This window comes from Scyliorhinus canicula, chromosome 12 (assembly GCF_902713615.1).
Source record: "Scyliorhinus canicula chromosome 12, sScyCan1.1, whole genome shotgun sequence".
Classification (NCBI taxonomy): Eukaryota; Metazoa; Chordata; class Chondrichthyes; order Carcharhiniformes; family Scyliorhinidae; genus Scyliorhinus; species Scyliorhinus canicula.
The window spans coordinates 3,662,054-3,676,819 of NC_052157.1; the positions used below are offsets into that span (position 1 = coordinate 3,662,054).

At 46.7% G+C, this 14,766-nt stretch overlaps 1 protein-coding gene across 4 annotated transcripts in view; it reads right to left on the reverse strand.

Moving 5' to 3' along the window:
• The window catches only part of LOC119974200 (lactase-like protein), a 75,993-nt gene that overhangs the window by 42,101 nt on the left and 19,126 nt on the right, over window positions 1–14,766 (reverse strand). For all 4 annotated transcript variants that reach the window (XM_038812925.1, XM_038812923.1, XM_038812926.1 and 1 more), the window contains exon 6: window positions 12,410–12,538. In XM_038812925.1, coding sequence (XP_038668853.1) covers window positions 12,410–12,538 — 129 coding nt within the window. The remainder of the gene's footprint in view (window positions 1–12,409; window positions 12,539–14,766) is intronic.

Sequence of the window (14,766 nt, forward strand, 5' to 3'; positions counted from 1 at the left end):
TTAGGAAGCAGTGAGTTAGGATGTCTGCTGTGTTAGGAAGCAGTGAGTTAGGATGTCTGTCTGCTGTGTTAGGAAGCAGTGAGTTAGGATGTATCTCTGCTGTGTTAGGAAGCAGTGAGTTAGGATGTCTGCCTGCTGTGTTAGGAAGCAGTGAGTTAGGATGTCTGTGTGCTGTGTTAGGAAGCAGTGAGTTAGGATGTCTGCTGTGTTAGGAAGCAGTGAGTTAGGATGTCTGTCTGCTGTGTTAGGAAGCAGTGAGTTAGGATGTATCTCTGCTGTGTTAGGAAGCAGTGAGTTAGGATGTCTGTCTGCTGTGTTAGGAAGCAGTGAGTTAGGATGTCTGTGTGCTGTGTTAGGAAGCAGTGAGTTAGGATGTATCTCTGCTGTGTTAGGAAGCAGTGAGTTAGGATGTCTGTCTGCTGTGTTAGGAAGCAGTGAGTTAGGATGTCTGTCTGCTGTGTTAGGAAGCAGTGAGTTAGGATGTCTGTGTGCTGTGTTAGGAAGCAGTGAGTTAGGATGTCTGTCTGCTGTGTTAGGAAGCAGTGAGTTAGGATGTCTCTCTGCTGTGTTAGGAAGCAGTGAGTTAGGATGTCTGTGTGCTGTGTTAGGAAGCAGTGAGTTAGGATGTCTCTCTGCTGCGTTAGGAAGCAGTGAGTTAGGATGTCTCTCTGCTGTGTTAGGAAGCAGTGAGTTAGGATGTATCTCTGCTGTGTTAGGAAGCAGTGAGTTAGGATGTATCTCTGCTGTGTTAGGAAGCAGTGAGTTAGGATGTATCTCTGCTGTGTTAGGAAGCAGTGAGTTAGGATGTCTGTGTGCTGTGTTAGGAAGCAGTGAGTTAGGATGTCTGTGTGCTGTGTTAGGAAGCAGTGAGTTAGGATGTCTCTCTGCTGCGTTAGGAAGCAGTGAGTTAGGATGTCTGTCTGCTGTGTTAGGAAGCAGTGAGTTAGGATGTCTGTGTGCTGTGTTAGGAAGCAGTGAGTTAGGATGTCTGTGTGCTGTGTTAGGAAGCAGTGAGTTAGGATGTCTGTGTGCTGTGTTAGGAAGTAGTGAGTTAGGATGTATCTCTGCTGCGTTAGGAAGCAGTGAGTTAGGATGTCTGTGTGCTGTGTTAGGAAGCAGTGAGTTAGGATGTCTGCCTGCTGTGTTAGGAAGCAGTGAGTTAGGATGTCTGTCTGCTGTGTTAGGAAGCAGTGAGTTAGGATGTCTGTGTGCTGTGTTAGGAAGCAGTGAGTTAGGATGTCTGTCTGCTGTGTTAGGAAGCAGTGAGTTAGGATGTCTGCCTGCTGTGTAAGGAAGCAGTGAGTTAGGATGTATCTCTGCTGTGTTAGGAAGCAGTGAGTTAGGATGTATCTCTGCTGTGTTAGGAAGCAGTGAGTTAGGATGTCTGTGTGCTGTGTTAGGAAGCAGTGAGTTAGGATGTCTGTGTGCTGTGTTAGGAAGCAGTGAGTTAGGATGTCTGTCTGCTGTGTTAGGAAGCAGTGAGTTAGGATGTCTGCTGTGTTAGGAAGCAGTGAGTTAGGATGTCTGTCTGCTGTGTTAGGAAGCAGTGAGTTAGGATGTCTGTGTGCTGTGTTAGGAAGCAGTGAGTTAGGATGTCTGTCTGCTGTGTTAGGAAGCAGTGAGTTAGGATGTCTGTGTGCTGTGTTAGGAAGCAGTGAGTTAGGATGTCTGTGTGCTGTGTTAGGAAGCAGTGAGTTAGGATGTCTGTCTGCTGTGTTAGGAAGCAGTGAGTTAGGATGTCTGTGTGCTGTGTTAGGAAGCAGTGAGTTAGGATGTCTGTCTGCTGTGTTAGGAAGCAGTGAGTTAGGATGTCTGCCTGCTGTGTTAGGAAGCAGTGAGTTAGGATGTCTGTCTGCTGTGTTAGGAAGCAGTGAGTTAGGATGTCTGTCTGCTGTGTTAGGAAGCAGTGAGTTAGGATGTATCTCTGCTGTGTTAGGAAGCAGTGAGTTAGGATGTATCTCTGCTGTGTTAGGAAGCAGTGAGTTAGGATGCCTGCTGTGTTAGGAAGCAGTGAGTTAGGATGCCTGCTGTGTTAGGAAGCAGTGAGTTAGGATGCCTGCTGTGTTAGGAAGCAGTGAGTTAGGATGTCTGCTGTGTTAGGAAGCAGTGAGTTAGGATGTCTGTCTGCTGTGTTAGGAAGCAGTGAGTTAGGATGTCTGTCTGCTGTGTTAGGAAGCAGTGAGTTAGGATGTCTGTCTGCTGTGTTAGGAAGCAGTGAGTTAGGATGTCTGTCTGCTGTGTTAGGAAGCAGTGAGTTAGGATGTCTGTCTGCTGTGTTAGGAAGCAGTGAGTTAGGATGTCTGTGTGCTGTGTTAGGAAGCAGTGAGTTAGGATGTATCTCTGCTGTGTTAGGAAGCAGTGAGTTAGGATGTATCTCTGCTGTGTTAGGAAGCAGTGAGTTAGGATGTCTGTCTGCTGTGTTAGGAAGCAGTGAGTTAGGATGTATCTCTGCTGTGTTAGGAAGCAGTGAGTTAGGATGTATCTCTGCTGTGTTAGGAAGCAGTGAGTTAGGATGTCTGCTGTGTTAGGAAGCAGTGAGTTAGGATGTCTGCTGTGTTAGGAAGCAGTGAGTTAGGATGCCTGCTGTGTTAGGAAGCAGTGAGTTAGGATGCCTGCTGTGTTAGGAAGCAGTGAGTTAGGATGTATCTCTGCTGTGTTAGGAAGCAGTGAGTTAGGATGTATCTCTGCTGTGTTAGGAAGCAGTGAGTTAGGATGTCTGTGTGCTGTGTTAGGAAGCAGTGAGTTAGGATGTCTGTCTGCTGTGTTAGGAAGCAGTGAGTTAGGATGTCTGTCTGCTGTGTTAGGAAGCAGTGAGTTAGGATGTCTGTGTGCTGTGTTAGGAAGCAGTGAGTTAGGATGTCTGCTGTGTTAGGAAGCAGTGAGTTAGGATGTCTGTCTGCTGTGTTAGGAAGCAGTGAGTTAGGATGTATCTCTGCTGTGTTAGGAAGCAGTGAGTTAGGATGTCTGTGTGCTGTGTTAGGAAGCAGTGAGTTAGGATGTATCTCTGCTGTGTTAGGAAGCAGTGAGTTAGGATGTATCTCTGCTGTGTTAGGAAGCAGTGAGTTAGGATGTCTGTGTGCTGTGTTAGGAAGCAGTGAGTTAGGATGTCTGTGTGCTGTGTTAGGAAGCAGTGAGTTAGGATGTATCTCTGCTGTGTTAGGAAGCAGTGAGTTAGGATGTATCTCTGCTGTGTTAGGAAGCAGTGAGTTAGGATGTATCTCTGCTGTGTTAGGAAGCAGTGAGTTAGGATGTCTGTGTGCTGTGTTAGGAAGCAGTGAGTTAGGATGTCTGTGTGCTGTGTTAGGAAGCAGTGAGTTAGGATGTCTGTGTGCTGTGTTAGGAAGCAGTGAGTTAGGATGTCTGTCTGCTGTGTTAGGAAGCAGTGAGTTAGGATGTATCTCTGCTGTGTTAGGAAGCAGTGAGTTAGGATGTCTGTCTGCTGTGTTAGGAAGCAGTGAGTTAGGATGTCTGTGTGCTGTGTTAGGAAGCAGTGAGTTAGGATGTCTGCTGTGTTAGGAAGCAGTGAGTTAGGATGTATCTCTGCTGTGTTAGGAAGCAGTGAGTTAGGATGTATCTCTGCTGTGTTAGGAAGCAGTGAGTTAGGATGTCTGTCTGCTGTGTTAGGAAGCAGTGAGTTAGGATGTCTGTCTGCTGTGTTAGGAAGCAGTGAGTTAGGATGTATCTCTGCTGTGTTAGGAAGCAGTGAGTTAGGATGTCTGTGTGCTGTGTTAGGAAGCAGTGAGTTAGGATGTCTGTGTGCTGTGTTAGGAAGCAGTGAGTTAGGATGTCTGTCTGCTGTGTTAGGAAGCAGTGAGTTAGGATGTATCTCTGCTGTGTTAGGAAGCAGTGAGTTAGGATGTATCTCTGCTGTGTTAGGAAGCAGTGAGTTAGGATGTCTGTGTGCTGTGTTAGGAAGCAGTGAGTTAGGATGTCTGTGTGCTGTGTTAGGAAGCAGTGAGTTAGGATGTCTGTGTGCTGTGTTAGGAAGCAGTGAGTTAGGATGTCTGTCTGCTGTGTTAGGAAGCAGTGAGTTAGGATGTCTGCTGTGTTAGGAAGCAGTGAGTTAGGATGTATCTCTGCTGTGTTAGGAAGCAGTGAGTTAGGATGTATCTCTGCTGTGTTAGGAAGCAGTGAGTTAGGATGTCTGTCTGCTGTGTTAGGAAGCAGTGAGTTAGGATGTCTGTCTGCTGTGTTAGGAAGCAGTGAGTTAGGATGTATCTCTGCTGTGTTAGGAAGCAGTGAGTTAGGATGTCTGTGTGCTGTGTTAGGAAGCAGTGAGTTAGGATGTCTGTGTGCTGTGTTAGGAAGCAGTGAGTTAGGATGTCTGTCTGCTGTGTTAGGAAGCAGTGAGTTAGGATGTATCTCTGCTGTGTTAGGAAGCAGTGAGTTAGGATGTCTGTGTGCTGTGTTAGGAAGCAGTGAGTTAGGATGTATCTCTGCTGTGTTAGGAAGCAGTGAGTTAGGATGTATCTCTGCTGTGTTAGGAAGCAGTGAGTTAGGATGTATCTCTGCTGTGTTAGGAAGCAGTGAGTTAGGATGTATCTCTGCTGTGTTAGGAAGCAGTGAGTTAGGATGTCTGCCTGCTGTGTTAGGAAGCAGTGAGTTAGGATGTCTGTGTGCTGTGTTAGGAAGCAGTGAGTTAGGATGTCTGTCTGCTGTGTTAGGAAGCAGTGAGTTAGGATGTATCTCTGCTGTGTTAGGAAGCAGTGAGTTAGGATGTCTGTCTGCTGTGTTAGGAAGCAGTGAGTTAGGATGTCTGCTGTGTTAGGAAGCAGTGAGTTAGGATGTCTGTCTGCTGTGTTAGGAAGCAGTGAGTTAGGATGTCTGTCTGCTGTGTTAGGAAGCAGTGAGTTAGGATGTCTGTCTGCTGTGTTAGGAAGCAGTGAGTTAGGATGTATATCTGCTGTGTTAGGAAGCAGTGAGTTAGGATGTCTGCTGTGTTAGGAAGCAGTGAGTTAGGATGTATCTCTGCTGTGTTAGGAAGCAGTGAGTTAGGATGTCTGTCTGCTGTGTTAGGAAGCAGTGAGTTAGGATGTCTGCTGTGTTAGGAAGCAGTGAGTTAGGATGTCTGTGTGCTGTGTTAGGAAGCAGTGAGTTAGGATGTCTGTCTGCTGTGTTAGGAAGCAGTGAGTTAGGATGTCTGTCTGCTGTGTTAGGAAGCAGTGAGTTAGGATGTCTCTCTGCTGTGTTAGGAAGCAGTGAGTTAGGATGTCTGCTGTGTTAGGAAGCAGTGAGTTAGGATGTCTGTCTGCTGTGTTAGGAAGCAGTGAGTTAGGATGTATCTCTGCTGTGTTAGGAAGCAGTGAGTTAGGATGTCTGTCTGCTGTGTTAGGAAGCAGTGAGTTAGGATGTCTGTGTGCTGTGTTAGGAAGCAGTGAGTTAGGATGTCTGTCTGCTGTGTTAGGAAGCAGTGAGTTAGGATGTCTGTGTGCTGTGTTAGGAAGCAGTGAGTTAGGATGTCTCTCTGCTGTGTTAGGAAGCAGTGAGTTAGGATGTCTGCTGTGTTAGGAAGCAGTGAGTTAGGATGCCTGCTGTGTTAGGAAGCAGTGAGTTAGGATGTCTGTGTGCTGTGTTAGGAAGCAGTGAGTTAGGATGTCTGCTGTGTTAGGAAGCAGTGAGTTAGGATGTCTGTCTGCTGTGTTAGGAAGCAGTGAGTTAGGATGTCTGCTGTGTTAGGAAGCAGTGAGTTAGGATGTCTGTGTGCTGTGTTAGGAAGCAGTGAGTTAGGATGTCTGTCTGCTGTGTTAGGAAGCAGTGAGTTAGGATGTCTGCTGTGTTAGGAAGCAGTGAGTTAGGATGTCTGTGTGCTGTGTTAGGAAGCAGTGAGTTAGGATGTCTGTGTGCTGTGTTAGGAAGCAGTGAGTTAGGATGTATCTCTGCTGTGTTAGGAAGCAGTGAGTTAGGATGTCTGTCTGCTGTGTTAGGAAGCAGTGAGTTAGGATGTCTCTCTGCTGTGTTAGGAAGCAGTGAGTTAGGATGTCTGCTGTGTTAGGAAGCAGTGAGTTAGGATGTATCTCTGCTGTGTTAGGAAGCAGTGAGTTAGGATGCCTGCTGTGTTAGGAAGCAGTGAGTTAGGATGTCTGTGTGCTGTGTTAGGAAGCAGTGAGTTAGGATGTCTGTGTGCTGTGTTAGGAAGCAGTGAGTTAGGATGTCTCTCTGCTGTGTTAGGAAGCAGTGAGTTAGGATGTCTGCTGTGTTAGGAAGCAGTGAGTTAGGATGTCTGTGTGCTGTGTTAGGAAGCAGTGAGTTAGGATGTCTGCTGTGTTAGGAAGCAGTGAGTTAGGATGCCTGCTGTGTTAGGAAGCAGTGAGTTAGGATGTCTGTGTGCTGTGTTAGGAAGCAGTGAGTTAGGATGTCTGCTGTGTTAGGAAGCAGTGAGTTAGGATGTCTGCTGTGTTAGGAAGCAGTGAGTTAGGATGTCTGTGTGCTGTGTTAGGAAGCAGTGAGTTAGGATGTCTGTGTGCTGTGTTAGGAAGCAGTGAGTTAGGATGTCTGCCTGCTGTGTAAGGAAGCAGTGAGTTAGGATGTATCTCTGCTGTGTTAGGAAGCAGTGAGTTAGGATGTCTGCCTGCTGTGTTAGGAAGCAGTGAGTTAGGATGTATCTCTGCTGTGTTAGGAAGCAGTGAGTTAGGATGTCTGTCTGCTGTGTTAGGAAGCAGTGAGTTAGGATGTCTGTCTGCTGTGTTAGGAAGCAGTGAGTTAGGATGTCTGTCTGCTGTGTTAGGAAGCAGTGAGTTAGGATGTCTGTGTGCTGTGTTAGGAAGCAGTGAGTTAGGATGTCTGCTGTGTTAGGAAGCAGTGAGTTAGGATGTCTGTGTGCTGTGTTAGGAAGCAGTGAGTTAGGATGTATCTCTGCTGTGTTAGGAAGCAGTGAGTTAGGATGTCTGCCTGCTGTGTTAGGAAGCAGTGAGTTAGGATGTCTGTCTGCTGTGTTAGGAAGCAGTGAGTTAGGATGTCTGTCTGCTGTGTTAGGAAGCAGTGAGTTAGGATGTCTGTGTGCTGTGTTAGGAAGCAGTGAGTTAGGATGTCTGTCTGCTGTGTTAGGAAGCAGTGAGTTAGGATGTCTGTGTGCTGTGTTAGGAAGCAGTGAGTTAGGATGTCTGTGTGCTGTGTTAGGAAGCAGTGAGTTAGGATGTCTGTGTGCTGTGTTAGGAAGCAGTGAGTTAGGATGTCTGTGTGCTGTGTTAGGAAGCAGTGAGTTAGGATGTCTGTGTGCTGTGTTAGGAAGCAGTGAGTTAGGATGTCTGTGTGCTGTGTTAGGAAGCAGTGAGTTAGGATGTCTGCCTGCTGTGTTAGGAAGCAGTGAGTTAGGATGTCTGTCTGCTGTGTTAGGAAGCAGTGAGTTAGGATGTCTGTGTGCTGTGTTAGGAAGCAGTGAGTTAGGATGTCTGTGTGCTGTGTTAGGAAGCAGTGAGTTAGGATGTCTGTGTGCTGTGTTAGGAAGCAGTGAGTTAGGATGTCTGTCTGCTGTGTTAGGAAGCAGTGAGTTAGGATGTCTGTGTGCTGTGTTAGGAAGCAGTGAGTTAGGATGTCTGTCTGCTGTGTTAGGAAGCAGTGAGTTAGGATGTATCTCTGCTGTGTTAGGAAGCAGTGAGTTAGGATGTCTGCTGTGTTAGGAAGCAGTGAGTTAGGATGTCTGTCTGCTGTGTTAGGAAGCAGTGAGTTAGGATGTATCTCTGCTGTGTTAGGAAGCAGTGAGTTAGGATGCCTGCTGTGTTAGGAAGCAGTGAGTTAGGATGTCTGTGTGCTGTGTTAGGAAGCAGTGAGTTAGGATGCCTGCTGTGTTAGGAAGCAGTGAGTTAGGATGTCTGTGTGCTGTGTTAGGAAGCAGTGAGTTAGGATGTCTGCTGTGTTAGGAAGCAGTGAGTTAGGATGTCTGTGTGCTGTGTTAGGAAGCAGTGAGTTAGGATGTATCTCTGCTGTGTTAGGAAGCAGTGAGTTAGGATGTATCTCTGCTGTGTTAGGAAGCAGTGAGTTAGGATGTATCTCTGCTGTGTTAGGAAGCAGTGAGTTAGGATGTCTGTCTGCTGTGTTAGGAAGCAGTGAGTTAGGATGTCTGTGTGCTGTGTTAGGAAGCAGTGAGTTAGGATGCCTGCTGTGTTAGGAAGCAGTGAGTTAGGATGTATCTCTGCTGTGTTAGGAAGCAGTGAGTTAGGATGTATCTCTGCTGTGTTAGGAAGCAGTGAGTTAGGATGCCTGCTGTGTTAGGAAGCAGTGAGTTAGGATGTCTGTGTGCTGTGTTAGGAAGCAGTGAGTTAGGATGCCTGCTGCGTTAGGAAGCAGTGAGTTAGGATGTATATCTGCTGTGTTAGGAAGCAGTGAGTTAGGATGCCTGCTGCGTTAGGAAGCAGTGAGTTAGGATGTATCTCTGCTGTGTTAGGAAGCAGTGAGTTAGGATGTCTGTCTGCTGTGTTAGGAAGCAGTGAGTTAGGATGCCTGCTGTGTTAGGAAGCAGTGAGTTAGGATGTATCTCTGCTGTGTTAGGAAGCAGTGAGTTAGGATGTCTGTCTGCTGTGTTAGGAAGCAGTGAGTTAGGATGTCTGTCTGCTGTGTTAGGAAGCAGTGAGTTAGGATGTCTGTGTGCTGTGTTAGGAAGCAGTGAGTTAGGATGTCTGTGTGCTGTGTTAGGAAGCAGTGAGTTAGGATGTCTGCCTGCTGTGTTAGGAAGCAGTGAGTTAGGATGTCTGTGTGCTGTGTTAGGAAGCAGTGAGTTAGGATGTATCTCTGCTGTGTTAGGAAGCAGTGAGTTAGGATGTCTGTCTGCTGTGTTAGGAAGCAGTGAGTTAGGATGTATCTCTGCTGTGTTAGGAAGCAGTGAGTTAGGATGTATCTCTGCTGTGTTAGGAAGCAGTGAGTTAGGATGTCTGCTGTGTTAGGAAGCAGTGAGTTAGGATGTCTGTGTGCTGTGTTAGGAAGCAGTGAGTTAGGATGTCTGTGTGCTGTGTTAGGAAGCAGTGAGTTAGGATGTCTCTCTGCTGCGTTAGGAAGCAGTGAGTTAGGATGTCTGTCTGCTGTGTTAGGAAGCAGTGAGTTAGGATGTATCTCTGCTGTGTTAGGAAGCAGTGAGTTAGGATGTCTGTCTGCTGTGTTAGGAAGCAGTGAGTTAGGATGTCTCTCTGCTGTGTTAGGAAGCAGTGAGTTAGGATGTCTGTCTGCTGTGTTAGGAAGCAGTGAGTTAGGATGTCTGTGTGCTGTGTTAGGAAGCAGTGAGTTAGGATGTCTGTTTGCTGTGTTAGGAAGCAGTGAGTTAGGATGTATCTCTGCTGTGTTAGGAAGCAGTGAGTTAGGATGTCTGTGTGCTGTGTTAGGAAGCAGTGAGTTAGGATGTCTGTGTGCTGTGTTAGGAAGCAGTGAGTTAGGATGTCTGTCTGCTGTGTTAGGAAGCAGTGAGTTAGGATGTCTGTCTGCTGTGTTAGGAAGCAGTGAGTTAGGATGTCTGTGTGCTGTGTTAGGAAGCAGTGAGTTAGGATGTCTGTCTGCTGTGTTAGGAAGCAGTGAGTTAGGATGTCTGTCTGCTGTGTTAGGAAGCAGTGAGTTAGGATGTCTGTCTGCTGTGTTAGGAAGCAGTGAGTTAGGATGTCTCTCTGCTGTGTTAGGAAGCAGTGAGTTAGGATGTCTGTGTGCTGTGTTAGGAAGCAGTGAGTTAGGATGTCTGTGTGCTGTGTTAGGAAGCAGTGAGTTAGGATGTCTGCTGTGTTAGGAAGCAGTGAGTTAGGATGTCTGTCTGCTGTGTTAGGAAGCAGTGAGTTAGGATGTCTGTCTGCTGTGTTAGGACTCAAGGTCCCCGTTGATGAGGCAGAAGATTCCTCGAGTTCCTGCCATCATTTTGCACCATGTAGGGTATATGTGCCAAATGTAGAAGTTACATCACAGTTACTAGATAATTAGCGTGTCCAAGGTGTTTGTCTCCATGGCTACTAAAGTGCCTCACACGCCTCAGATTAAATTTGTACTAGTGTTCCTGTTAATGTGTGGATATCTCAATCTGCCAGCCCTGACAGTTCCCAGTGTTTTGACCTAGAATTTATGGACCATTGAGGCAGCAGTGTCAAGAACAACCCTTTCTAAATCTGCCAGTGGACATAATTCATGCAGAATAAAACCAGTTCGTGATAAAGAAACACAAGACCCACAGACTGCAGTTAGGACCCTCCAATATAGAATGTGAAGTGTTGTGATTGAGCTAAGGAACTTTGCTACTTCATCTATTTCAGAAACAATTCACAAACGAATCAATAAATCTTTGTTTTTTTCGATTCTATTTTCATGCAATTCATTGTTATCTACGTCCTCAATTCCTAAGCCACACACAACAGATAAACCTCAGGCAAGAGTGTTGGATTGGCTTGAACAGAAGAAATAATTTAAAAAGTTACATTAAAAGAATAATAATAATAATTGCTTATTGTCACGAGTCGGCTTCAATGAAGTTACTGCGAAAAGCCCCTAGTCGCCACATTCCGGCGCCTGTTCGGAGAGGCTGGTACGGGAATTGAACCCGCGCTGCTGCCTTGTTCTGCATTACAAGCCAGCTGTTTAGCCCACTGTGCTAAACCAGCCCCCAGAAAGGTTTTGACCTCAAGCAGTCGCAATGAATCTTCATTTCAAAAAGATTTTTAATGCTCTTTAAATATTATACTTGAAAGTAATATTGATGGGAAAACATGGAAGTCTTTACTTTTTGTGGGGTGTTACTGTGAAAATGGCTGCCATGTTTGTCCACATAACCGTGTCACTGCCCTACAGGTCATGTATGTGGAGACTTTGAGATGATCCTGAGAGATGCGATAAGCCACAATATAAAGGGGAACTCTATCACCATCTGAGGTGGGAGTACTGTAGGTCACTTTGACAATGGTGTCGCCAAGCTCGCACTCTGGTTCCAGGTTTTAGATATCTGAGACTTTGACCAGTGGTTAAAACTCAACCTCAGAACAATCTGATAAGAAAAGGTTAATCAAATAAGAATAATTCTTTAACAGGAGAAGCTAAAAACCAACTTACTGACAGCTTACTTCTTTCTGGGTTTATGTGAAATTGGGAGCTCTACCATTATTTGGGCCGATGTAATAAAGTTCCAACCTTGGTAAAAATTTAAATGGCTCAATAAGCTTCTTGGGCGGTACGAATCCCGCCCCGCCGCCCCAACGCTGGCTGCTGTATTCTCCAGCGCCGTTTTTCGGGCGGGGGCGGGACTCACGCCATGCCGATCGGACACCGTTGGCAGCGCCCCACCCCCCTCGATTCTCCGGAACCCGATGGGCTGAGCGGCTGTCCGATTTTGGCCAGCCCTGCCGGCGTGGGTTACGCACGGTCCCACCCGGTGGGACCTGGCAGGTAAGTCGGCGTGGGCGGTCCTCGGGGGGGGGGGGGGGGGGGGGGGCATGGGGAGGATCCGACCCGGGGGGGGGTGCACAGTGACCTGGCCCGCAATCGGGGCCCACCGTTCTGTGGGCGAGCCTGTTCCATGGGGGCACTTCTTCCTTCCGCGCCGGCCCCTGTAGGGCTCCGCCATGGCTGTCGCGTAGAAGGGAACCCCCTGCGCATATGGCAAAATGCAACGGCCGGTCTGCGCATGCGCGGAATCATGCCCGCAGTTCCGCGCATGCGCAAGATCATGACGACCGTTCTGCGCTCGCACGAACTCACGCAGTCCCTTCGGCGCCGGCTGGAGCGCGCCATCCCCTCCCCGTCCACCTAGCCCCCGAGACAGGTGAGAATTCCTCACCTTGGGGGTCCGTTGGTGCCGGAGTCGTTGGTGCCGGAGTCGTTGGCGCCGGAGTCATTGGCATGCGCAGACCGGCCGTTGTATTTTGCCATATGCGCAGAGGGTTTTCTTCTCCGCGACGGCCACGGAGGAGCCCTACAGGGGCCGGCGCGGAAGGAAGAAGTGCCCCCACAGAACTGTTGATTTCAGTTCTTGATCGCTTTGGAAAGCATCCAATTAACTTCTTCCTGTAACTGAGTTGGGGTGTTCAGAATAAATCAGGGAGAAAATTAGATTTCACGCGAGGGCCTTTAGATGTTTTTATTCACCACCAACGAAAGGGGGAGCTCCTTATGAGGAATTTCTTTCTCAGTTTGTCCTTTTAAATTCAGGAATAAAAGCAGGAAGCTGAAAATAGCAAAATCAGAAATAAAACCAGAAAATGCTGGATAAACTCTGCAGGTCCGGCAGAGTCTGTGGAGAAACAGAGTTACCGAAATCATGGCATCTTTAGAAACCTAAGAATGGAATGGTTCCCTTACCTGAGATGGGATATGTATTCTTAAATGGGCCATCCCAAAAATACCTTAGACACAGATATAAATCTCAATCCATTATTCCTACATAAAGGAAATAAATTAACTAAAATGTTTAAAACTGCAATATTTAATGTCCATTAAACCAAATCACACTGGAACGTACCCAAGGATTATTGAAAGTTATCCAGTGTTTCACACGGTCACCAAACCTCTCAAAACACAAGTTGGCATAATCATTGAAGAAGTTGATCAGACTGTTGTTCTGCCAGCCTCCGTATCTGTCTTGAAGCGCCTACAATAGCAATGATGATAGAGTATTGTCAGTTCCAGGAAGATAAACATTCAATTCAAAAAGGCCATTTGACCCATCATGTCTGTTCCCCCCAATGAACTCTGAAGAGTTTACCAACTCTTCCAGGCTTGCATAGACACAGATAAAACTTCCAACAAAATAAACACCTTGGTGATCAAAACTAAATTCCCACTCCCGATTACTATCCAGTGAATCTTGATGGCAGGAACTTGTTGCCTGGTGAGGATATGATTGGGATCAACCAAAATATCCCTTAGCCTCAGTGAGCTCCAATGTGAAAATGAAAATCGCTTATTGTCACAGGTAGGCTTCAATGAAGTTACTGTGAAAATCCCCTAGTCGCCACATTCCGGCACCTGTTCGAGGAGGCTGGTACGGGAATTGAACCCGTGCTGCTGGCCTTTTTCTACATTACAAGCCAGCTGTTTAGCCCACTGTGCTAAACCAGCCCCTGGTGAGGGCAAAGCTGGACGATATCATCCTCTGAGAGTGTGGGGCCAGGAAAGGCTTGGGGTCAGCACTGATCTGTGGATTTATAACCTTACAAATGTCAGGAAGATTTGCACTCACCTGGGAACAGTGATGAATGTAAGAAATTGTTATATACTATATTTTATATTTTGTCACAGTAATGTTATTAAAAACCCTGGGTTCAAACACATACAGGCAGTCTGTCTGCTAAAGCTGTGATTCAGGGGTAATAAAAGTGAGATTATCATTGATTTCAATTGTTTACTTACTTACAGAGAAATGACGAATGGAACATTGTTTATGTTTAGGAGGTTCACTGGGTTACATAGAACATAGAACAGTACAGCACAGAACAGGCCCTTTGGCCCTCGATGTTGTGCCGAGCATTGTCCGAAACCAAGATCAAGCTATCCCACTCCCTGTCATTCTGGTGTGCTCCATGTGCCTATCCAATAACCGCTTGAAAGTTCCTAAAGTGTCCGACTCCACTATCACAGCGGGCAGTCCATTCCACACCCTAACCACTCTCTGAGTAAAGAACCTACCTCGGATATCCCGCCTACATCTCCCACCCTGAACCTTATAGTTATGCCCCCTTGTAACAGCTACATCCACCCGAGGAAATAATCTCTGAACGTCCACTCTATCTATCCCTCTCATCATCTTATAAACCTCTATTGAGTCGCCTCTCATCCTCCTCCACTCCAAAGAGAAAAGCCCTAGCTCCCTCAACCTTTCCTCATAAGATCTATCCTGCAAACCAGGCAGCATCCTGGTAAATCTCCTTTGCACCCTTTCCAATGCTTCCACATCCTTCCTATAATGAGGTGACCAGAACTGCACACAATACTCCAAATGTGGTCTCACCAGGGTCATGTATAGTTGCAGCATAACCCCGCGGCTCTTAAACTCAAGCCCCCTGTTAATAAACGCTAACACACTATCGGCCTTCTTCATGGCTATATCCACTTGTGTGGCAACCTTCAGAGATCTGTGGACATGAACCCCAAGATCTCTCTGTTCCTCCACATTCCTCAGAACCCTGCCGTTGACCCTGTAATCCGCATTCAAATGTTTTCGACCAAAATGAATCACCTCGCGCTTATCAGGGTTAAACTCCATCTGCCATTTTTTGGCCCAGCTCTGCATCCTATCAATGTCTCTTTGCAGCCTACAACAGCCCTCCACCTCATCCACTACTCCACCAATCTTGGTGTCATCAGCAAATTTACTGACCCACCCTTCAGCCTGATAAAAATCACAAATAGCAGAGGACCCAGCACTGATCCCTGTGGTACACCGCTGGTAACTGGTCTCCAGTCTGAAAATTTTCCATCCACCACCACCTGCTGTCTTCTATGTGATAGCCAGTTACTTATCCAATTGGCCAAATTTCCCTCTATCCCACACCTCCTTACTTTCGTCATGAGCCGACCATGGGGAACCTTATCAAACGCCTTACTAAAATCCATGTATACGACATCAACTGCTCTACCTTCAGCTACACACTCAGTTACCTCCTCAATGAATTCAATCAAATTTGTGAGGCAAGACTTACCCTTAACGAATCCATGTTGGCTATCCCGGACTAAGCTGCATCTTTCCAAATGGTCATAAATCCTAACCTTCAGGACCTTTTCCATTAACTTACCGACCACCGAAGTAAGACTAACTGGCCTATAATTACCAGGGTCATTCCTATTCCCTTTCTTGAACAGAGGAGCAACATTCACCAC